This window comes from Chrysemys picta, chromosome 2 (genome assembly GCF_011386835.1).
Source record: "Chrysemys picta bellii isolate R12L10 chromosome 2, ASM1138683v2, whole genome shotgun sequence".
Classification (NCBI taxonomy): domain Eukaryota; kingdom Metazoa; phylum Chordata; order Testudines; family Emydidae; genus Chrysemys; species Chrysemys picta.
The window spans coordinates 164,885,367-164,911,078 of record NC_088792.1 but is presented as its reverse complement, the minus strand read 5'-3'; the positions used below and the strand labels follow the sequence as shown (position 1 = coordinate 164,911,078).

The 25,712-nt window shown below is 43.8% G+C and overlaps 1 protein-coding gene across 3 annotated transcripts in view; it reads left to right on the top strand.

The window, feature by feature from the left end:
* Window positions 1-24,187, top strand: part of CDH9 (cadherin 9) — a 121,966-nt gene extending 97,779 nt beyond the window's left edge. For all 3 annotated transcript variants that reach the window (XM_008171912.4, XM_065584764.1, XM_024108304.3), the window contains 4 exons: window positions 847-968; window positions 18,850-18,967; window positions 19,198-19,449; window positions 23,571-24,187. In XM_008171912.4, the coding sequence (XP_008170134.1) occupies window positions 847-968; window positions 18,850-18,967; window positions 19,198-19,449; window positions 23,571-24,058 (980 nt within the window). In that variant the 3' untranslated portion in view covers window positions 24,059-24,187. The remainder of the gene's footprint in view (window positions 1-846; window positions 969-18,849; window positions 18,968-19,197; window positions 19,450-23,570) is intronic.
* Window positions 24,188-25,712: the final 1,525 nt, after the last annotated feature.

Sequence of the window (25,712 nt, the reverse complement as noted above, 5' to 3'; positions counted from 1 at the left end):
GCACAACTGGAGGCCTGTGAAGTTAATATATTACCCTTCCCCACAGGCAGAAAAGAAAATCTGACCTTGTATCTGCCATAGGGGCACACCATAGTTGATTAGGCGATGGGCTCTATGACACTATTTTTCTCCTCCTTACAACTTCTTACTTCACTTTGGGAAGCAGTGAGATTGACATTGTGTGGGCTGTGATGAGCATATAGGATACACAGACCATCTTTTAGAAAGAGCCACACCATTTTTTCTTTAAGAAAGCTATTTTCTCCAAACCCTGACCCAACTGCCAATATTTCCTTCACTTTATTCATCCCATTGGCTATGGTTTGGCCTAGGCACATTGCAGTGGCACATTAACGATAAAGGTGTCAGATACATTCTTCCTGCCTTTGTAGTTAGACATGGCTTTGAACTGATCCAGAAAATTTATCTATCCCTCCTGGATTACCTTCAGCAACTCCATTTTAGGACACAGATCGCAGAAAATAAGCACGTATACACTCACTGCTGATTGGAATACATTGACAAACCAGACACCTTGGATAATTTAAAATTCTGTTTTCAACTGCAAATCAATTTCAACTGAGATAATTTTGCCTTAATATAACATTTTTCTTTTTAAAATAATGTAATGGGTTTCAAATGTAAATATGAGTCTTAACTATATTAAATTATATACCAGTAGAAAACTGAACATAATTGTAAAGATATGAGCATTTCTTATATGTTTTGAGGGTGGAGGGGAAGTAGATAAAATATGCTTGATAATTTCACTTCTCTTACATGAATTGTAAATCTTTCCAGTCCTTATATTCCTTAGCTAAATTATAAATTATTTTCTTGTTCCAGATAATCCTAAGCAAAGTAGCCAGATACCTGTCTTCATCAGGATTTTAGACATAAATGACCATGCACCAGAATTTGCCAAATATTATGAAACTTTTGTTTGTGAAAATGCAAAAGCAGGACAGGTAAATGCAAATTTACTCTACCAGCAAATTTATGCCTGTGTCTTCTGTTGCTGTTTTTTATTCATTTCTAGAGTTACTCACAAAGGAGGCTAACATCTCCATGACAATCTTGATTTGCACGGATGAAAAATAATAAATAATAATAAATCCTCCTATTGTATTTCCAAATTCAATAGATGTTTCAGGTGGATAAGGAATGCAGGATTTGGCTCTAATATAATAAATACACAATATTTTATTTTTAGGTAATGATTTAATAGTCTTCATCACAAAACTCTTTTATAGAAGGAGTCATGGATAAGTCACTAAAATTTCATATGTTTAGCTAATTCTCCTTGTCTGCATGCTTACCAAAGCATTATATGATCTGTTGATAACTTGAAAATATGCAAAAACCCAATTTTGGAAATGTCACATGTTTCTGGTCCTTGCCAGAATCAAGAAATTGTGATATGGAACTATAATTTTAAAGCTAGAAAGATATGTCAACTTTCTCAGACCTTGGTTAAGATTCAGTTTGGGTTAGATTTGAATTTGTGAAAAGGTCCAGTTGTCTCTTGCTTTATGCCAACTGAATCCACACATTCTTTTGATAAACTAAAACAGATTTAAAGAGGAAGTAATTTACTAGCTTGGAGAAAAGAGAAGAAAAGTTCCAGGTACATAGTGCAGCAAAATACACATATCATGGATATACTGAAATATTCTATTACTATTGTAAATATTACAATCTTCTATTTATTATGGATGTTTCCAGCATTGTTGTAGCTATGGTGGTCTCAGGCTATTAGGAGAATGTGGGTGAGGTATCTTTTATTGCATCAACTTCTATGTGTATGTAATGGTCAGAGAGTTATAGATGTGAGGCCTTTGGGGATGATGTTTTGTTTCTTGCATTTACTCATGAAGTAGATGTCATTGCTAAGTTTTGCTTCCTTTATCTTCATTTCAGATGGCAAAATTCATTATCTTGAAGTGTTGTAGTTGTGTTGCTCCCAAGACATTAGTGAGACAAGGTGACTAAGGTACTATTTTTTATTGGACCAATTTCATCACACACTGCCACGTACTACAAAGAAGAAGAAAATCAGGAAACATACCCCATGATCATTCAAGGAAACTAAAACAATTTTCAAAACAGAAGTTGGTCCAATAAAAGATATTACCTCACCCATCTTCTCTCTCTATTTATCATGGGGTCAATTGACATTTCAGTTTTCACACTTTTGTTCACAGAGTTACGCCTTCACTATAAACATTCACTCTGTGTGGAAACATTGCATTAAAAGTATCTCAGTATGGAATGGATTTCTAAGGAATTAAAATTTAAGGGCTAGACTGTATCCAGAGGCAGAAGCCCACCATAGAAAAAGTGTAGAGCTCTCTTGGGGAAGAACTGTATGTGTAGGTTTCCCCTTATAAACTAGGGAATTCCAGGAAGTACAGTTCGAGTGTAAAGTAGCAATTGAAACACAAAGCACATTTGAATGTTATTTTGGAAAAGGAAAGAAAAAAAAATGGTGGCAGAGTGCAGCCAATGGCTCAACTGAGTCACATTCTGTTCACTCTATTCACCCAGTGTCACCAATTGTATGTGCCAGTCCATGAGTTGGAAAGATAATATAACATACTTTGACTGGAATTGCCTTGGTTTGTATAAAAGGCCCTCACTGCCAATATGATTCTTTTTCATACACATATTTTCATTACTTTTGATGCACATAATACAGTCAAATCATAGAATCATAATCATAGAATCATAGAATATCAGGGTTGGAAGGGACCTCAGGAGGTCATCTAGTCCAACCCCCTGCTCAAAGCAGGACCAATCCCCAACTAAATCATCCCAGCCAGGGCTTTGTCAAGCCTGACCTTAAAAATCTCTAAGGAAGGAGATCCCACCACCTCCCTAGGTAACCCATTCCAGTGCTTCACCACCCTCCTAGTGAAAAAGATTTTCCTAATATCCAACCTAAACATCCCCCACTGCAACCTGAGACCATTACTCCTTGTTCTGTCATCTGCTACCACTGAGAACAGTCTAGATCCATCCTCTTTGGAACCCCCATTTGATAGGTAGTTGAAAGCACCTATCAAATCCCCCCGCATTCTTCTCTTCTTCAGACTAAACAATCCCAGTTCCCTCAGCCTCTCCTCATAAGTCATGTGCGCCAGCCCCCTAATCATTTTTGTTGCCCTCCGCTGGACTATTTCCAATTTTTCCACATCCTTCTTGTAATGTGGGGCCCAAAACTGGACACAATACTCCAGATGAGGCCTCACCAATGTCAAATAGAGGGGAATGATCACGTCCCTCGATCTGCTGGCAATGCTCCTACTTATGCAGCCCAAAATGCCATTAGGCTTCTTGGCAACAAGAGCACACTGTTGACTCATATTCAGTTTCTCAACCACTGTAAAAGACGGTTACTCACCGTTGTAACTGTTGTTCTTCGAGATGTGTTGCTCATATCCATTCCATTAGGTGTGTGCGTGCCGCGTGCACGATCGTCGGAAGATTTTCTACCCTAGCAACACCGGCGGGTCGGCTGTGGAGCCCCCTAGAGTGGCGCCTTCATGGCGCTGAATATATACCCCAGCCGACCCGGCGCCCCCTCAGTTCCTTCTTGCCGGCTACTCCGACAGTGGGGACGGGGGGCGGGTTTGGAATGGATATGAGCAACACATCTCGAAGAACAACAGTTACAACGGTGAGTAACCGTCTTTTCTTCTTCGAGTGCTTGCTCATATCCATTCCATTAGGTGACTCCCAAGCCCAACTTAGGTGGTGGGGTCGGAGTGAGACATTGCTGTGTGCAAAACCGCTGATCCGAAGGCAGCATCGTCCCTGGACTGCTGCACTAGTGCATAGTGCGCTGTAAACGTGTGGACTGATGACCAAACCGCAGCTCTACAAATGTCCTGGATCGGAACTTGCGCCAGGAAAGCCGTCGAGGAAGCTTGGGCCCTCGTGGAGTGAGCGGTGAGGTGCGGTGCTGAGACACCTGCCAGGTCATAGCAAGTCCGGATGCAAGACGTAATCCAGGAGGATAGGCGTTGTGAGGAGACCGGTGAGCCTTTCATTCGGTCGGCCACTGCAACGAAGAGTTGCGTCGTCTTTCTAAAGTGCCTTGTGCGGTCAATATAGAAGGCCAGGGCCCTGCGTACGTCCAGAGAATGCAAACGTTGATCCTGGCGAGTGGCATGTGGTTTAGGATGAAAGACCGGGAGAAATATATCCTGGTTGATATGAAAAGGAGAAACCACCTTAGGGAGAAAGGCAGGATGTGGACGAAGCTGCACTTTATCCTTATGAAAAACTGTGTAAGGGGGCTCAGATGTAAGCGCCCTGAGTTCAGAAACGCGCCTTGCTGAGGTGATGGCTACGAGGAAGGCTGTCTTCCAGGATAGGTACAGAAGTGAACAGGTGGCCAGTGGCTCGAATGGAGGACCTGTGAGCTTGGAGAGAACCAGGTTGAGGTCCCACGTCGGAACGGGCTGACGTTGCTGTGGGTACATCCGGTCTAAGCCCTTGAGGAATCTAACGACCATCGGGTTAGAGAATACCGAAGACGCGAGTTCCCCTGGGTGAAAGGCCGATATAGCGGCCAGGTGAACTCTAATTGAAGATATCGCCAACCCTTGCTGTTTTAGGGAGAGGAGATATTCCAATATGAGAGGAATAGGTGCCTGTAACGGGGACGTGGCTCGTTGTTCGCACCAACAGGAGAACCGCTTCCACTTGGCCAAGTATGTGGTCCGTGTTGAGGGCTTCCTACTGCTCAGCAGAATCTGTTGGACAGAGTGCGAGCACTGCTGCTCTGCCTGGGTGAACCATGGAGCAGCCACGCCGTGAGGTGGAGTGATTGCAGGTCGGGGTGACGCAAGCGACCGTGGTCCTGAGAGATGAGATCCGGGCATAATGGAAGCGGGATCGGTGTCTGAACCGAGAGCTCCAACAGCGTGGTGTACCAATGTTGTCTCGGCCACGCTGGGGCGATCAGAATCACCTGTGCCTGGTCTCTGCGCAATTTGAGCAGTACCTTGTGGACCAGAGGAAACGGAGGGAAGGCATAAAACAGGTGGTCTTTCCAGGGAAGGAGAAACGCATCCGAGAGGGAGCCCGGAGCTCGACCTTGCAGGGAGCAGAACACGTGGCACTTCCTGTTGTCTCGAGATGCAAACAGGTCTATCTGGGGAAACCCCCACTTCTGGAAAACGGAATGTATGATGTCCGGACGGATAGACCACTCGTGTGTTTGAAAGGACCTGCTGAGTCGGTCCGCCAGAGTGTTCTGGACTCCAGGGAGGAACGATGCCGTGAGATGGATTGAGTGGGCGATGCAGAAGTCCCACAGGCGAATGGCCTCTTGGCATAGAATTGACGAACGTGCTCCTCCTTGCTTGTTGATGTAAAACATGGCCGTGGTGTTGTCGATGAGAACTAACACACAGCGGCCACGTAGGAGATTGAGAAATGCCTGGCACGCCAGGCGCACCGCCATCAGTTCCCGAACATTGATGTGCAGGGCTAGCTGAGGTGCAGTCCACAGGCCCTGGGTATGGTGCTCGTTGAGATGGGCGCCCCAACCCAGAGATGAAGCGTCTGTGACCAGGGGCAGAGAGGGTTGTGGGGCGTGAAACGGCATCCCCTCGCAAACCACACTGTGATCTAGCCACCAGGTGAGGGAGGTCAGGACCGAGTTCGGGACCGCGACCACCATGTTCAGGCTGTCCCGATGTGGGCGGTATATTGATGACACCCAGGTCTGGAGTGGGCGAAGCCGAAGTCTGGCATGCCTGGTTACGTACGTGCAGGAAGCCTTGTGACCCAGCAGGGTAAGGCATGACCTCACCGTGGTAGTTGGGAAGGCCTTGAGCCCTTGAATGAGGCTCGTGATGGTGCAAAAGCGGTTGTCTGGCAGGATGGCTTGTGCACGCCTGGAGTCTAGAACTGCGCCGATGAATTCTATTCTCTGGGTAGGTTCTAGAGTGGATTTGTCCTTGTTGAGTAGGATGCCCAACTTGTTGAATGTGTGCACTATTATGTGGACGTGAGCTCGAACTTGCTCTTTGGTGCGACCGCGTACCAGCCAGTCGTCTAGGTACGGGAACACCTGTATCCCTTGCCGACGAAGGTACGCTGCCACGACAGCCATACATTTCGTGAACACCCTTGGGGCCGAGGATAGGCCGAAGGGAAGGACTGCAAATTGGTAGTGCACCTTGCTTACCACGAACCGCAGGAAGCGTCTGTGAGGCGGGTAAATTGCGATGTGAAAGTATGCATCTTTCATGTCGAGGGCGGCGAACCAGTCTCCAGGATCGAGGGAAGGGATAATGGTCCCCAAAGAGACCATGCGGAACTTCAACTTTACTACGAATTTGTTGAGTCCGCGCAAGTCCAAGATGGGTCGCAGACCTCCTTTGGACTTGGGAATGAGGAAGTAACGGGAATAGAATCCCCTGCCCCTTAACTCCACTGGAACCTCCTCTATGGCCCCCATAGCAAGGAGCGTGGAAACTTCCTGTATAAGAAGTTGCTCGTGAGAAGGGTCCCTGAAGAGGGACGGGGAAGGGGGGGAGGAGGGGGGGATTGAAGAAAACTGGATAGCATATCCCCTGTCCACCGTGCGAAGGACCCAACGGTCCGAAGTTATAAGGGACCAGGCACGGTGGAAATGGGAAAGGCGATCCCGAAAGGAGGGGGCTGGATCCTGGGGGATGACTGGGGCGCCGTCCTCGACCGCACCTTCAAAAGTTCTGCCTGGGGCCTGAAGGTGGTCTAGGTGGCCCCTGGTTCTGACCGGGTTGAGGGCAGGTCCACCTTCGTCTACCACCTCGCCCTCGCCTCCGGGCCGAGTCCTGTCTCTGACGAGGCGGGGGGGGGTAGAAGCGCTGAGGCTGCGGTCTGAATGGCCTGCGCTGAGGGCCCACAACATGCATCCCCAGGGAACGCATGATCGTCCTGGAGTCCTTGAGGCTCTGCAAGCGAGAGTCCATCTTTTCTGAAAACAACCCTTGTCCTTCGAAGGGTAGATCCTGCAGGGTTTGCTGCAGTTCCTGAGGCAGACCCGAAACCTGGAGCCAGGAGATCCTCCGCATAGCGATACCTGAGGCCAGGGTTCTCGCAGCAGAGTCCGCTATGTCTAAGGAGGCCTGTAAGGCGGTCCGAGCCACCTTCTTACCCTCCTCTACCAGGGCTCCAAACTCCTCCCTGGACTCTTGGGGAACCAACTCCTTGAACTTCCCCATAGAGTTCCAGGAGTTAAAGCTATAGCGGCTCAAGAGCGCCTGTTGGTTAGCCGCTCTAAGTTGCAGCCCTCCGGCTGAGTAAACTTTACGGCCGAATAAATCGAGGCGCTTAGCCTCCTTTGATTTGGGCGCTGCGGCCTGCTGACCGTGGCGCTCCCTTGCGTTCACTGATGCCACCACCAGTGAACACGGCTGGGGGTGGGTATACAAGTACCCGTAGTCTTTAGACGGGACAAAGTATTTCCTTTCCACCCCTCTCGCTGTGGGTGGGATAGAGGCAGGAGTCTGCCATATCGTAGATACATTGGCTTGTATCGTGCGGATCAGGGGTAACGCCACCCTTGATGGGGCATCCGCTCCGAGGATATTCACGATGGGGTCGTGCACCTCCACTATCTCCTCCGCCTGCAGGTCCATATTACGGGCCATCCTACGCAGGAGATCCTGGTGAGCCCGAAGATCTATTGGAGGTGGACCTGTGCACGATGTGCCCGCCACTGCCTCATCCGGAGAGGAGGAGGAAGATGCCTCCGGTGGAACAGGATCCAAGGGAGGGTCCTGGTCTCCCTGCTCCTGGGCCGGAGCATCACCTGCGCTTGAGTCCAGGGCGTCAGGTGGTGCGGACACGGAAGCCTCCATGCCCCCTGGCGGAGGCCGAGAGATGGTGGACTCCGGGGCCCTTCTAGCAGAGTGACCGGAGCGAGAGGTCGAAGCAACTGGAGCCCCTTGCGCCTGATGGTACGCCCACGGGGTCCAAAACGACTAGTGAGATGGGCCATGAGAATGGTCCTCTGTTATGTTCTGCCAATGGCCCAAGTCCTGTTCCTCGGCTTGCCCCTGAGGGGGGTATGCCGATCTCGAGAGGTCCTCCGAGGAGCGAGACACCGATCTCGATGGCCATGGCGGTGCCGAGAGTGTCGAGACGATTCCCGTGGGCTGCGGTGCCGCACGGTGCCGGTCCGGAGATGATCTATCTCCATGCGGTGCCGGCGATCGGTGCCGGGACCGCGACCGGTACCGATGACCTCGTCGGTGCCGGGAGTCGGATCTGGACCCCGACGAGGACCTGGAGTATGCCCGGTACCGGGAGCGGCCTCTCGACGTCGAGCGTCGACCGTAGCGGTGCCGAGAACTACGTCTCGACGTTGATCGGTGCCGACGATCATAGCGGTGCCGAGACGTAGAGCGGTGCCGCGAAGAAGATCTTGGCCGCGAGTACGACCGGTGCCGAGGTGATATTCGGTGCCGGGACTGCGAGCGGCGTGGGGACCTGCTTCGGGACCTGGATCGGTGCCGAGGTTCCAGCCCTTGCGATGGAGGGCGCATCAAGGCAGGTTTCCCCCTCGACTGGACCGGGCGAGTCAACGGTGCCGTCGGTGCCGGTGGTTGAGGCGGTGCCGGCTCTGTGAGAGCTATTAAGTCTCTCGCCGCCGCGAAGGTCTCTGGCGTCGACAGGAGGCACTGTATCACCGCCGGCCTCGGTGGAGACGCCGTCTGCACCGGACTCAACGGCCTCGGCGCCGGAGTCGACGGTGCTGGAGGCACCTGTTTCCGGTGCTCCACCGGCGGACGCGGCTCTACCCCCGGCACTGGGGGAGCCAGCGTCTTCGGCACGGAGGTCCCCGTCTTATGGGCTTTCTTATGCCCTGGGGATAATGACCGGCGCCGAGGCACTTGCTGTGCTTGCGGTGCCGACGAGGTCCGGTGCCGGGGAGGCTTATCTGACGCCACTCGCGTGGTCGTCATGGCCGGTGCCGCCGGGGCACTGCGCACCGAGGCGCTAGGTGCCGGGGCCTGACTTGTAGATGGAGCGTCCGGACTAAGTGCCGCCTCCATCAGGAGTTGCCGGAGCCGAAAGTCCCGCTCCTTCTTGGTCCTTGGTCTGAAGGCCTTACAGATCTTGCACTTATCTGTTTGATGGGACTCTCCCAGGCACTTCAGACAGGAGTCGTGCGGGTCGCTCGTGGGCATAGGCTTAGCGCAGGAGGCGCACAGCTTGAAGCCGGGAGCGTTGGGCATGAGCCCGGCCCCGCGGCCGGGGGAGAAAGGGGGAGACGACCCCCTTAATCCCCTGAACTATTATAACAACTAGAACAACTTTTAAAACTATTGAACTATTTAACTATAAACACTAGGACTATAACTATAACTATAACTGCGAATAACAAACTAAGCTAGGGAGAGTGGAGAACAGCTAAGCAGCGCTCCACAGTTCCAACGACCGTCAGGGGCGGTAAGAAGGAACTGAGGGGGCGCCGGGTCGGCTGGGGTATATATTCAGCGCCATGAAGGCGCCACTCTAGGGGGCTCCACAGCCGACCCGCCGGTGTTGCTAGGGTAGAAAATCTTCCGACGATCGTGCACGCGGCGCGCACACACCTAATGGAATGAATATGAGCAAGCACTCGAAGAAGAACCCCTAGGTCCTTTTCTGCAGAACTGCTGCCTAGCCATTCAGTCCCTAGTCTGTAGCAGTGCATGGGATTCTTCCATCCTAAGCACAGGACTCTGCCCTTGTCCTTGTTGAACCTCATCAGATTTCTTTTGGCCCAATCCTCTAATTTGTCGAGGTCCCTCTGTATCGTATCCCTACCCTCCAGCATATCTACCACTCCTCCCAGTTTAGTCTCATCTGCAAACTTGTTGAGAGTGCAGTCCACGCCATCCTCCAGATCATTAATGAAGATATTGAACAAAATCGGCCCCAGGACCGACCCTTGGGGCACTCCACTTGATACCGGCTGCCAACTAGACATGGAGCCATTGATCACTACCCGTTGAGCCCGACAATCTAGCCAGCTTTCTATCCACCTTATAGTCCATTTATCCAGCCCATACTTCTTTAACTTGCTGGCATGAATACTGTGGGAGACCATATCGAAAGCTTTGCTAAAGTCAAGGAATAACACATCCACTGCTTTCCCCTCATCGACAGAGCCAGTTATCTCATAATATATACAGTAACAGCAATACTAAATGAAATGAAAATAGCGGTAGGAATTGTAACAGATAATGAAATAAACACATGAAACTCTAAGACTAATGGAGCACCTTGTCACAAATTAATGTGATGTTTATAATTAGGATACAATGTCTTTACCACTGTGACATAAATTTAATGTGTGACTAAGGTTTGAGACCTATATAATGAGCTTAGAAATTTCATCCAATTACTGTTTATTGTACTCTGGTAGTTTTATTTTATAATTTATTAATTACTTTTTCAACAGAAATACATTCAGATAATCCTGGCCAGCAAGTCTGGATTGCTGGTATACGACCAAATTTCTGTCTGTGCAACAAACCCTCTTTGCATAGTACAAGATTGTGGACAAATAATTTTTAGAATCTCAGTTCAGTGATTGATATCAAAGTGAGTCATGGTAAAAGCTTTAATAGAATTGGGCAAAGCAAAGCAAGATTAAGCATATGTAATGCTTTTCAAATTTGGGGGTATGATCACAAACAAGTTCCACCCAGACTGGCTACTTGTCATCTCCTCTTAAATGATACCTTTCCAAACTCTGTGTAGTCCTATATATTCTGTGGAATTTCAAATATATGGAATACTCAATAATGCACAAATTACAATTTAGCTTCCCAACTAACTGTGTATGTGTAATTCACGACACCTTCCCATTCTTTGGGTGTAAATTAGGGCTGGGATCTTCAAAGCGACCTATGGGACTTAGGTCCCAACTCCTGCTGACTTTCCATGGGAGTTAGTTGACTAACTGCCTACATTTTCATTTGCCTTTTGATTCTTCAAGTTCATATTCTGCAATAATACTTTAGAGACAAATATTTTGCATTTCGCAGTTGATTTATCTACTTGATCACTCCTCTTCAGAAACCTTCAATAAACTGGAGTAAAGGTTGAACATAATGTATCACTTAACAAAAAGTTTAAGCCTTCAAAGTGAAGGCTGTTTTGAATTTGCTGTTTTGTCCACAAACACAAGTGTTAGAAAATCTAGATATTCTAATTTGAGGCACTACTTACCTTGCCCTCCCCCCAAAATATAATATGTTCAATGTATTAGAAAGTACAATAAAGCTCATTTAATATCATTCAAACAATCTTAACTCTGCCCCTACATCACCTGATTAACAACAGTGAGAAATTTGGAGACAATGTGATTCTCAAGGAGCACAAAGGACTAAAGCAGCGTCACCCAAGATAGTTATTTTATCCCTTGTAAATACTTTTGTTTTATTATTTTATTATTTCCTCCATTTTGTTTTTGGCCCCTTTCTATATTATTTATATTTAAGTGCTCAAAGATTTGACTTGGCTTTGGGTAACATCTGTGTGGAATCTAGTTAGTCAACATTCTTCCCATTACATCCCCACCAAATTTTACTTTGCTAAAAATGAAGAGAGCAGGTTTAGAGAAAACGTGCATTTAAAAAATGTAGCTGACAGAGGCCCATTAGTTAGTCTGGTATTTAGCTATTCAGATGCTCCTTCCAAATAGCATGAGCTCAGCAATTATATGATATAATTCCAGAAATTATTTTCCCCAAATGGCAAATTCAGTACTAATGCTACAGAGATTATCTGCATCAAATATCATTCCCTGAAGTACTGCCTCCTACTCATTACATATGCAGGGATGTGATATTTGCAGGTTTCTGTGGCTGCAGGCAAGTAGGAGATTCAAGTAAAAAATTTCAAACATGGATCTAAAGTTAGGCACCCAAATTCATATTTAGGCATTTATGTAAAGTTGGCTTCATTGGGAGCTGCAAGTGCTCAACACCTTTAAAAATCAAGTCACTTTTAATTAGATGTCTGAATATAATTATGGATTTAAATGCACATACGTGAACATTTTGGACATATAGTATTTATATTCCAAATAGGCTCCAGTTTTGTTGCCTATTTTAATGTACTGAACAATACTATTATTGTACAATAGCGCATAATGTACAATATACTATTATTCATTTCATACTATTCCACCTTATTTTAGAGCTCACCTAAAGCAGCCAACCTGTTAGAATTATAATTGCTTCCCGTTGAGTTACATCAGTGCATTTAACGCTGATGATCACAGCATGAGGGCTAGACAGAGAAGATAAATATATTTAGTTAATTTTAAGATTTTCTTTTAATTGAGCTTAGCTATTAATCACACCACTTTCTAAATCTCATTCACATCAGGAAGCAGCCAGAAATATCAATTATTCCTCCCCATTGCCAAATTACAATACCTGTGTTCAATGTCAGCAAATATTAAAGGGTAGATTGTGGCATTTATGATGCAGCTGTGTGTGGAGATGGGGAGAGCAGGAGAGAGTTGCAATATCCCAGGGGCGGCAGTGATGAGAGAGTCTATTGAGGAAGGGCATCATCTCTATAAATGCTTTTTTCACATGGAAATATACCCTCTGCTTCATCCATTAGGTTGGGTTCCAGATCTGTTCCACAAACTTGTAATGTGGGCTATGGTGGGAGCAGCAGGGTCCTGGCCCCAACTCATCTTTGTCCTCTTTTAAGTGTCGCTCTCTCTGCAATGGAGCTCCAGAAGCACAAGGACTGCTATTGTGGAAGGCTCTTGTGCAAGGGTCTCTCACAACCTTGTTCTATGAGCTCATTAAGAGCAGTGCATGATCCTGAGCTGAACTAGGGGCAGAGTCAGGCAATTCTCTCCATGGAAGCCAGGGAGTTTTACCTTAATAGAGCATGAATCAATGACTGCAAAATTCAATTATAGGATATCAACTCATCCAACTCTCTGTATTTGCTGAGACCACATTAACAATAATGATCAACAACTAGACTGTTTTGCTCATTGGTGCTATATTCTCTCTTGCCATTTATGAGCTCCCAAGCATCAGAGCATGGATAGAGCTCATCTTATTTGGGAAGATGATAATTTTTCCTTTAATTTTTCTGTATTTTCTCCAGAGACTGGGAAGGAGCAGGGAAAGGCATAATTGTCATGACACCATTGATAAACATTGATCATGCATTGTGTACAGACCTGTAGCTGAATTATGGGTAGGCATCCATTGACTTAGTAGAGTGATATATTAAAATTCTGTAATCCTTTTAAAAAGAGGAAGAGGAAAAAGATTTTCTGACCTCTCACATGCTGGTAATTATCTCTGGGGTAAGAGCCAACTTCTGATGAGTAAACCATTTGCCTTCAGAATGCATCAAACTTCATCAAAGGACAGATATTTTAGAAAGATTTCCTAAGAAGGACAGTCCCTCCCAGATTCTTCTACATCTTCATCTTTCCCACCTACCATTGTGATTGATCATTGATATACTCAGATTGTTTCTTTAACACTTACCCCTTTGTAGGGGATAGTGGAGTCACATCATCCCAAGGGGAGCATGGTAGGAAAGTCTCTTTGTGCCCTCCTTCCTATGCATTCAGCAAAGTCCAATGACAATCTCTCTCTCAGCATATTTTTCATAGTTTATCATGGATTTAGGGGGAGATTTTTGTGGAAGCCCCTTGAAAAAATATGTGCAGCACATAACTAGACGAACAGATTTCAGGAAATGATAATACAGTGATCTAAGGTTTGTGATTTGTGATATTCACTCCTAGGCCTTGTATACACTAGTGGTGACATCCAATGTACATGTAATCACATGACACGATGAAAAGCAAGTTGTGTGCACACTGCACTCTGTAGTGTCAAAGTGCCAGTGAAAGGCTCTGTTGGTGGTGGTGGGAGACAGTAGGGAAAGTCTTTGTCAACAAGGTGGTAGTGGGACCCTACATTGCTAAAAATAGCACTGTAGATGTGGGAGGACTGCTTGGGCATGTAGAGAGCCATGTCGGGTATATACCCTATGGTTCTGGCATGTTTTTACTCACCTAAGCAGTGTCTCCCCATCCAGACTGCTATTTATACCCGTGCTAGGAAGGCAGGCAGTGTGTGTACTTCATATGCCACTGTAAGTATAGACATAGCCCTAGACAGAAGTAAATAAAAAATTGCTCAATCGGGGGACTAGTAACATTTTTGATGTTTGATATCTCACACACAGTCAATGAGTGAAACAAACAATAGTGTAGACATTTGAAAAGCCATCTAGCATTATGCAATATCTATGTTTATTTCAGGGAAGTCACAAATTACCAGAACTTAAAGCTCAAATCATTCAACTGAATTCAAGGCTACACTCCAATCAGCTTGTTCTGCAGCAGAACAAAAGCAAAATTCTGAAGCCATGACAGTTAAGCATCCCCAGGTTAACAATACATTATCATTATTGCAAAGTACAAAAACGTATGCTGTACGTTAATTGTGTTGTTTGAAAACTCCAAAGAAGGGACTGTTTAAACAAATTAGCCTCCCTGAATTCCTCAGGAATCTTCCTGGTTTCATAGCGAGTGACATCACAGCTGCCTTATCAAAGAAAATGAAAACTGCCGTTTTCAGAGAAAGGTGTCATGTTTTCTAATGACAATCAATATATACTGACAGTGACCTATTGAAAAGGAGTGTGTGTGGCAGATTTCCAAGCATCTCATGGACGTATTGGTTGTTTCAAGTTTTTGTTAAAATATCATTGTAAATATATTTTCCCCAAACATTTTGCGATATCTTCTGTCCCGTCCCATTCCCTTCATGAAGATTCATACAAAAGATTTACTTGGATTTTTATAAAGAAACTTTCAGTTCTGCCTTTAAGAGAATCTTCTAAAGCATGCTGAGTGACTTACAAATCAGCAGTCTGGAGCAATGAGGAGAAAACACCGTAGCATCCAAATCATCTGCAGTATCTGAGAAAGAGATGGCACTCTGTGAAAGATACATAAACAGGGGCTACAAAGAGTCCTGTGGCACCTTATAGACTAACAGCTCTAACATAAGGTGCCACAGGACTCTTTGTTGCTTTTTACAGATCCAGACTAACACGTCTACCCCTCTGATACATAAACAGGGGCTGAATGTACAGGGGTGCTGGAACAATCTGTATAGTTAGGGTGCTGAGAGCCATTGAACCAAACTCTAAATCCTGTATATAATGGAAACCACTTCAAGGTAGGGTGTGGTGCAGCACCCCTAGTTCCAGCACCTACGCAACTGTGGAACCCCACCTCACATCTGCGAGCATTCACTCATGGGGTGTCCCTCTGACTTCAGTGGGGTAAGACCCAGATCCTCAAAGTTATGAAATCACATAGAGACCTAAATACCTTCAAGGATCTGGGCCTAAGTGCTCACCGAATTGAAGAAAGGTTGCACTGCTCGGCCTACATTGTTTAAACAGCTATAAAACTACTCTGTGTTGGATATAAAAGTGAAGTGTTTGTATGGACACTCCGGGTTTACATTATCAGCACTTGAAAAGCTGAGTGATCCCCTCAAGAATGGGAATTTATCCTATAAATCCCAATGAGCTATCTCACACTGATTCTCCTAAGAAAGGTAGAATTACTGACAGTAATGCTGAATTTTTCAATCTGAGTTCATTCACAAGGGCATCTAAACGAAAAGGAATGTATTTTTTCAATAGGTCTGATATGCTTGAAATCACATTTGATTTGAGTAAAAGTCACTTTCTTGAAAAAAAAAATCTCTCATCAATCTTACAATGTCAGGCATCTCTCCGAAGTCTCTGTGAAGCGTGAGTACAACTCCTAATTCAGAACTGTTTCAAAATGGAAAAGTATGTATTTCATTTGACACCACAAACTTTAAATAGCAAAACATTGTGCCCTAGTTTTTACAGTATCCCTACCATACCAAAAATCAGAAAGGCCAAGTCTCTTTAATTTCTACATCTAGGATTGACTTTAGTTTCTTTTATTCATGATTTTTAGATCTACAAAAGCTAAAAAAAGTTTCTATTTTTTTCTTTGCTTGTTTTTGTTTTGATTTATTCACCCTTTGGAAAACTGTGCCAGCAATATTTTTCTTCATTTTTTCCCCTTTATTCTTCCATCTTTTCAAGACAGCCAATACCTTTAACAGGTAATAAGGGTTTGTTTTTCATTTCTGCAGCCTTATTCTCACAATAAATTTTCAGTGTAATTAGGTTCCTCTGTTTCTGCCACAATTGTCCACTCTTCATATTATTTGCACCTGAAAGGAATCATATGTGGATCTTACAAACATCTCACTGATTACATCTCAAAAAGCCACTGGATACTCAACTACAATGCTTTGGTAGCTATTTTAGCTGGGTATTTTCTCCCTGGAAGTTTCCTAGCAACACTTGGACAAATATCCGCAAATATTCTAATTCTCTCTCTTCTACCGGATGTTCTTATTCTCACATTGTCCTTCAGACCTCTACAAAAATGCAGGAGGAAATTTTTTTTCCAGTCTATTTGATGCTCTGCTAGCCTTCCACCATAAGTAATTTCTGCTATAATGGCACTGGAATTGTAGACTTTGGCGACATGGGGTTTAAAATGTTGTAGCTATCTAAATCCATGCCTATACTATCACATCCACCATTGCTACTGCCAGTGGCAGTGGTACCAACACTGGGAATATTTAGAGAAAAAAGTGCTACTGGAATTACAGGTACAGTGACACGCCAACAGAGCTCCTTTGCAAAGAGTGTGAACTTGGCCAAATGTATTTAAAAAGTTTCCCCAAGTGTCAGGATCCTTCTTACTTTCAAAATGTAGAGATGTTAATGTGTACTTGAGAGCCTCATTAATTTTAAGAAATATTGCATAATCCTGCTTTAACTATATTCTGTTCATCATGAAGGAAGATGACATTCATGAATTCCCTCACAGATTCTGTTCAGATGACAGGAAACCATAAAGACCCTGATTCTGATCTCCCCAACACTGGTGTAAATGAGGAATAATGCCAAGGAAGTTGATGAGCCAAATTCTCATTTTCACCTAATTTAACCTACTGACTATAATTAAATTACTCCAGAGCCAACTATTCATCTAGTGTTTTATTATATTTTGTTGCTGTATTGTCAGGAGTGTCTAAGATAGATCCCAAACATGAGAGATGCAGAATAACTACATAGAATATTGAATGAGTGTGTTCAATTCTCATTGAAATTAGTATTCAGAAAGGTGTTTTAAGGGAACTGTTCTTAACTCAAGATAGTGTTGTTATTTAGCAGTTACTGCTTTTGCTTGGACAGTTAATGCTATGCATATGCTCTGGAAATCTCAGCGAAACAAGCTGCATGCATAACAAACCCCTTTGAAGTCAGGGGAAGCAGAAGATACCCAGGACAGTGGAGACATTTAGCGCTTCAAATGAGGCACTCAGCACACTGCAATATCATAAAAAGCAGGTCCATCTTCACAGCAGGTGCTAGAGGAGCTCTCTGCTCATGAGTAAAGAAGTGGTAAGGAGAGTTCTCTGCTAAAACTTATTCTGGATTCCAGCCACAAATCCTTTCTCTGGGAAACCCACCCACTCACTCATGCCACTGAGCTATCCTGACACCTGATTAAGCCCAAAACCTCTTCTTTTGGATACAGCCACAACTCCGGCTGCAGGAAAGTGCAAAACATGCTGGATTTCTGTGGTACTACAATAGTTAGTGAATGTGAACAACCCAGTAGTCATTTTTACTGTACATATGAATTATCACAGTTTATAGCATAGTAAATGTAATGACATCACTTTATAACTGCACAATGCTTAATATAATATCGGTACTGAACTCACTCTTCCTTACTTTGTTTGCTTTCCCAGTTTTAGCAACTTTACCTTCTTTAGCCATATAAATGCAATCAACATCTTAAATTAGTCTGAAAAATACTAGAGTACTTGTTTTCTTTTTTTAGAATTATTTTTAATGTGGCAGGGGAGCAGAGCTGGTGCTAGGCATAAACAGACTAAGCAATTGCTTAGAGCCCCGAGCAGCTCAAGGGACCCCCTATTTGCTTTTTATTATAAGAACATTCCTATTTTAGTATGGGGGGGCAAAATATTCCTGTTTAGGGCCTCCAATGTGTTAGCACCAGCTCTGCAGGGGAATCTTCTGCATTCCAGAAGGAACCCTTAACATTTTCCTCCTCTTTATGCATGCTGGCTCCCATGGCCCTATGACATTGCTACTATCTTCCCCTCACAACTGGACTTGACTGCCCTCCATTTCCCACCAGTGCCATTCCACAACCAGAGGTGTCCATTTAGGGTGATGCAAGGCATTTCTCCACCTTCTCCTCCGCCCCCACCCCCAACAGCTGAGAATTCTGCTTCTGCAATATTCTAACTTTATCTCCAGGAGAAAAAGATGTGGACTAGGAACTGAACCCAAGTTTCCCACTTGCAGAGCACAGTGTGTGAAGAAGCTGCTAATGTGTAAGGGCATGGGAGGAGGCTGGATTGGTCAGAGGGGCACCCTTCACACAGCAACACAGGGCACTCGGAACTAATCAGAACAGAGAGCTGCCTGCAGCAGCCCGGAGCAGGCCCTTGTTTGTGTGCTGTTAGGTGGATGTGAAGTTAAAAATGAAAGAGCTGATTTGTTTAACAGAAGCTCTCCTTGTGTTAACATGAGACCACCATATAGCACACTAACCCTTCGGCACTGGGTGGCTTCTTCAAATAAATTGCATTGGGTATTTTACATATGCTATCAGAAAAGGCTGTCTTATTTAAAAAAAAAATAACAAAAACAAAACATTAAGCACATAATACCTTGTTTTCCTTATAGCTGGTACAGACTGTTAGTGCTGTGGACAAAGATGAGCCTCCTCGAGGCCACAAATTCTTCTTTGAGTTGGTGCCAGAATTTGCAGTTCATCCCAACTTCTCTGTTGTCGACAACAAAGGTAAACAACTCTGCTCCTGCATGTCATAGGCTTGCCAACTTTGGTTGGATGAATTCCTGGAGGTTTCATCACATGATATTATCTTTAATTAAAGATGAATATTTAATTCCTGGAGTCTCCAGGGCAATCCTGGAGGGTTGGCAACTCTAGCATGCCATCTCACTGTTTTGCCCCCATGTCAGAGACCACATCACACTGTCACACACAGTTATTCTGCTCCTCCATTTCAGATAACACAGCAGGGATTCTGACTAGAAGAAATGGATATAGCCGCAGTAAAATGAGTACCTATCTCCTGCCAGTCTTAATATTCGACAATGACTATCCAATCCAGAGTAGCACCGGCACGCTGACAATTCGAGTGTGTGCCTGCGATAGCCGGGGGAATATGCAGTCCTGTAATGCTGAGGCTTTGCTCCTTTCAGCTGGCCTCAGCACGGGTGCTTTGATTGCCATTCTTCTCTGCATCATTATACTGTTAGGTAAGTGAGCCTTGTGACCTATATGTAATTTAATACATGCGTGCTAGTCACTGCTTTATTGACTGCTGTCACTCTACAAAGCCCTTGATTCAGGTGACTAGAGAAAAGCCCTTAATATGGCAATTTTCCACACTAACTACCTTGTAATAGGGGGGTTTGAATGTGGACTGTAAGTCATTACAACTACTCAAAAGAAAGCTGAAAACCGGGATGAGAATGTCACTGTTTTACAAAGATGTGATATGAGGCAAATAGTAACGTAGGACTAGATTCTGTTACCCTTACTCAGGCAGAGTATTATCTTACTAGACAAGTAGTCCCCCATTTAATGAAGTTGAGCAATGTACCACTCAACAGGAGTACAGATGACAGAATCTGGCTCCTAATAATTAAAAATTAACAATTACACCAGTTATTAAGTCATTTATATTTTCTATCTTTTAAAAACATCTGGATAGAAAATATAACGGAAGAGCTATATATATACTAACTTTCAAACACTTGCAAGTGGAAGGGGGTGGGGCAGGTGACTGGTGGGCGTGAAAGGGAGAAGAACAGGGAGAGAGTGAAGGGACAACCTCAAGGACATCAGGAGATATGCAGGGATTTAGGATGAAGACTGGTGAGGGAGGGTTGGGGAGATGAGGAGGGCGGCTGCCAGGTTTGACAACTAGAGAAAGTGCTGAGGAAGCAGGCACAAGAAGCTGGTAAATCAGCATGAATGCCAAGCACAGCTTATATAAGAGGCACTGAGCACCTGACTGTGAAAGATACTAATTCACGGAAACCTTTGGAAGCAGATCAATAAGGGGTCTGCCCTCATAAATGCCTCTGGTTCTTTTAAGTGACATTCTTAAGCATACTTGAGTAAGCCAGTATTCCTGGCTGACAACAGGGGAAAACTGGAAAAAAAATCTAAAAATGGCTGCTGCACACACAAAGAAACTATGTGGAATAGAACTGTAGAACCATCTCCATTCAGTGAATCACATTTAAGCATATAGGTCCTGTTCATGTTCTCTCTGTCCTCAGCATGCCCTCTCTTCTCTTTAGTCACCAGTGTTCATGTTATTGCTCACCAGTGCTCATGTATAAGTTGGCTCATGTCGCTGAGCACAAGTGTAACCTACTTCTTAGCATGAGTTAGGCATCCATTTCTACATCTGATCCACAGATGACTTAACTGTGCTGTAACTCCTAGCTACTGGGCTTAGTCCTTTAGCTCCTGCTGTAGAGGCTCACACTTCAGCTTCAATCACTTCATCCAAAGGTGAAAATTGCTATACTAGTATTTCTTGCAGCAGGATCAGTTGTTTAAATAAGTGGCTGTTAGTACAGACCTAGATTCCAAGTCCTGAAGCCACTGAAGTCAATAAAAGTTTTGGTATTAATGACTGTAGGTTCTTAGGGCAATTTTTTTTAAGTCTAAGTGACTTAGGCTCCTAAGTCCTATTTTCAAAAGTGAATTGGGCACCTAGGACCCTAAGGGCTGGTCTACACTACAGCTGCCGGTCGATGTAAGCTAAGCAATTCGAGTTACATTAGCCTAACTCAAGTCGACGTAGCTCAGTTCTACTTACTGCAGGGTTCACACTACGCTACATTGATGGGAAATGCTCTCCTGCCGACATTGCTTCAGCCTCTCATTGCGCAGGAGTACAGAAATCGATGGGAGAGCGCTCTCCCGTCGATTGAGCATGTCTTCACTAGACTCTCTAAATTGATGCCGTTGCATCGATTGCAGCAGCACCAATTTAGCTCCATTGTGAAGACTAGCCCTAAGTCTCACTGAAAGTCCATGGGACTTAGGCCATGTATAAACAAGGAGAGCTTTGCCGGTATAGGCATACCAGCATACTATCCCAACAAAACGCTCCCAGTGTGGACACAGCTACACCAGAGTAACCACACTTTTACTGGTGCAGCTTTTTTCAGTCCCCATCTCCCAAGTGAAATAAGCTATACCAGCAAAAAGTGTGATCTTTGCCAGTATAACAGCCTTTTTGTGTCTTTTGTCAGCACAGCTATACCTGTCAGAGATGGTACCTATTCATACCCCTGACCAATATAGCTATGCCAGCAGAAGCTGTATAATAGCATGCCTGTCACTTTTGAAAATGGGGCCTTAGGAGCATAAAGCTTGACCTACACTAAAAATGTAGGTGCCCCTAAAAGACTTGGTTAAGCTGACATAAGCACTGGTATAGACAACACTAGGTCATAGAGTTTAATGCCAGAAGGGACCACCAGATCATCTAGTCTTTCCTCCTGTATATCACAGGCCTCCACCACCACTCAGCACCTGCACATCAAACCCAACAACTGAAATGAGACCAAAGCATTATAGCCCACAGGAGACTAGATTATGATGTGCCAAAGGCAGAGAACAGGAGGGACCAAGGTGCACCAGTGCCTGAGGCCCCCACAATAACAGGGAAATGATTACATGAGTTATACCTAGATAATGCAGGAAAGTCACCTGCACTTACATGCTGCAGAGGAAGGTGAAAAACCTCTAAGGCCCCTGCCATTCTGACCTTGGGGAAAATTCCTTCTCAACTCTACATATGGCGATTAGACATAGTTAGACACAGAGCATATGAGCAAGAACCAGCCAATCAAGCATGTGAGAGAGAAAATGCTTGGTGCCACCTCAGAGCACTTCCCGCCACATCCAATGTTCCATCTCCAGCAATAGGCATCTTTGATGCTTCTGAGGAAAAAGATTAAAAAAATAATAAAACCTCCCTGGATATATTGGAGGAAAAAATCCCATCCTGCAGATGGCTGGCTGAAACCCTGAAGCATCAGATTTTGGGAATGTAAGTCAAACTGGATGTGAGTCCCAGGGCTGTTGATCCCTGATCCCTACCATCGCAAGCAATCCATTATACAATCACACTCATAATTGTCCAGCTTTCTCCTAAAACTAAATTAAGTTGTTTGACCCCACAACTCCTATTGGGAGGTTGTTCCAGAACCTCACTCCTCTGATTGTTAGAAACTTTCTTCTAATTTCCATCCTGAATTTGTTCATGGCCAGTTTACATCCATTTGTTCTTCTATCAAACTACCTACTGCCTCTCAAGGGGGTGCATTTACTACAGTGATTCCATTGCAGTACTATACTATAGTACTACAGCAGCACAGGTGTAGCCATACCCTCACTTATGAAAATGTTACCCCTAATGTCTGCATGGCAAGCAGCACAAAACAGAAATGAAACAAACTAAACATTATTAGGGACTATGGTCAAAGAAACCTCCGCTCCAGTGTGGAACCACAAAATGACAAACATTAGGAACAGGATTTTGCTTGACTCTGAAAATGCAAATCCTAATCAATAATACATTTCCTTAACTTTAACCTAACTTTAACATTAGGTATTTGTAATTCTTATATCTGAATCAACATTCACTTTATTATTGTTCAATAGTAGCTTTTCCCTATTTTCCAAACATCCTCTCTCAGTTATAAAATTATTTGTCCATTGCAAGGTGAGGCCTCATCTGGAATACTGTGTCCAGTTTTGGGCCCCACACTACAAGAAGGATGTGGAAAAATTGGAAAGAGTCCAACGGAGGGCAACAAAAATGATTAGGGGTCTGGAGCAAATGACTTATGAGGAGAGGCTGAGGGAACTGGGATTGTTTAGTCTCCAGAAGAGAAGAATGAGGGGGGATTTGATAGCAGCCTTCAACTACCTGAAGGGGGATTCCAAAGAGGATGGAGCTCAGCTGTTCTCAGTGGTGGCAGATGACAGAACAAGGAGCAATGGTCTCAAGTTGCAGTGGGGGAGGTCCAGGTTGGATATTAGGAAAAACTATTTCACTAGGAGGGTGGTGAAACACTGGAATGCGTTACCTAGGGAGGTGGTGGAGTCTCCTTCCTTGGAGGTTTTTAAGGCCCGGCTTGACAAAGCCCTGGCTGGGATGATTTAGTTGGGAATTGGTCCTGCTTTGAGCAGGGGGTTGGACTAGATGACCTCTTGAGGTCCCTTCCAACCCTGATATTCTATGATTCTATGATTGCAAATGTGCATTAACTCCATTTCAGTGCTAACTATCTTGTCCATCTCATTATTTAGGCTACACTGCAGCTCATCATCTATTTGTTTTCAGTTTTAGTTGTGCTGTTTGCAGCATTGAAGAGGCAGAGAAAGAAAGAGCCCTTGATCATCTCAAAGGATGATGTCCGGGACAATATTGTGACTTACAACGATGAAGGAGGTGGGGAAGAAGATACCCAGGCTTTTGACATTGGAACACTAAGGAATCCAGAAGCAAGAGAAGAAAGTAAGATGAGAAGAGATGTTATCCCAGAAACTATATTTCAGATAAGGAGGACTGCACCTCTGTGGGAAAACATTGATGTCCAAGATTTTATTCAACGAAAGCTAAAGGAAAATGATTTAGACCCAACCGCACCCCCTTACGATTCACTAGCGACATACGCCTATGAAGGGAACGATTCTATAGCAAATTCACTTAGCTCTTTGGAATCCCTTACTATGGATGGCAACCAAGATTATGATTACCTCAGTGACTGGGGACCTCGATTTAAAAAGCTGGCAGACATGTATGGTGGAGATGACAGTGACGGAGACTGAGAAAGTAATCTGTGACTTGGTCAGTGTTAGTGGAGGTAATGTCTATGTTAATAGATAAAGTGGCCTACACTCTCTTACTTGGAAAAAAATACAAAAAATAGGTGTTGTCTTAGTAAGAGTTTGCTTAATAAATAAGTCAACGTAAATTAATATGATTGATTTAAATATAAAAATAAAATCTATACTTCACCCTCTCTGCCTAAAAACCCCTGAAGGAAGATTCTCACCGACAATGAGAAGACACTAAAAAAAGGCTTTTTGTGCCTTTAATAATAAATAGATGGAAAACTTATACTTTTTTTTTTATTGCTTTGCATCACATTTATTACTAGCTGGGAGATTGTGCACCTGTGTTGTAACATAATCTGAAAAAGTATACCTTAAAAAAGGAATTAATATTACTGCCATATTTATTGAGTTAAAGAATGTCTGTGTTGATTCATCAGGATATTTTTATATATGTATATTATATTTTTGTATTTTTATTAAATAAATTAGTATTTATAAAAACATTATTTCATTTACTTTGCCAGTCATAAATTACTGAACAGGAGGAATCGTATGCTGTATGGATTTTTTTTCAAAATAATGTCTTTACATCAGAATGGCTGTACTGTAAAATGAAGAGAAGAAAAAATACATGAATGGGTTTCTCTTTGACAGAGGTACAGTGTAGAAAAAAATAAAAAGCAAATTTTCTGGGTAAGTCCAAATACAGGCAATTATAATAAATGTAGTCTGCCTTCAACTTGGACTGTTCAAAGGCATCAGCATATAGTTTCACTGTTGATTCCACCCCTCCCGCATCCCCATTTACTGGCAGTTGGCCAATAAAAGGATTAAATGCATGAATTACAGAGGATTGAAGAAACCATGAAGGTTTGTTCCAGTAGATATGCTATTCAGGCAAAAAAAAACTTACTGTGCTTTTTATATTTTGATGAGAAAGCAAATGTTAGCAATCCAGGAAAGTCTGCTGCAAGCTAATCTTTTTTTTTTTTTTCCCTCTCTCTCTCTCTTTCTCCCTCTCTTTTTTTAAGCTACTAATGCTTTTTTTAAAACTGAAGGGCAGTTAACAGGAAGAAGAAGAAGAAAAAAAAACCTTAATAGTTTTAAAAGATTTCAGTGTCGTTTTCCTTCAGATAAAATACCCTAGCAAATTGCATGGAATACATTTTTACCACCTGGAACACATTTACGCATTTCATACATCTATGGATAATACTGTGCAATCAGTTTTTAAGCAATGGAGATTTTTCATTGACATCACAGGATGACATGGCCTTATATTAGGGTGGAACTGGTTGCAACACACTAATTAAGGTTGCAGCAAAGGTTTCAATTTAGAAAGAATTTTAAACCTTCACTTCATTAAAAAAAAATCATAAAATGGCAAAAAGCAAAACAAAGAATGTAAACTTTGTGTAGCATTTGAATTTTTCAACATGATTTGAAGATTTCTGAGTATATGCAGAGAAAGTACTAAGAGTTCCAAAATCACTGTGTTTTTAAAGTTTCAATGGAATGCCTCCGTTTATTTTTGGACTTCTTTCCCAAGAAATTTGAAGCCCTCTGGGCTTTGCTTCACACGTGACAATTTCCAGAGTATTATATGTAGATAGGTAGCATTTTTGCACAGAGTTTATTTTGAACA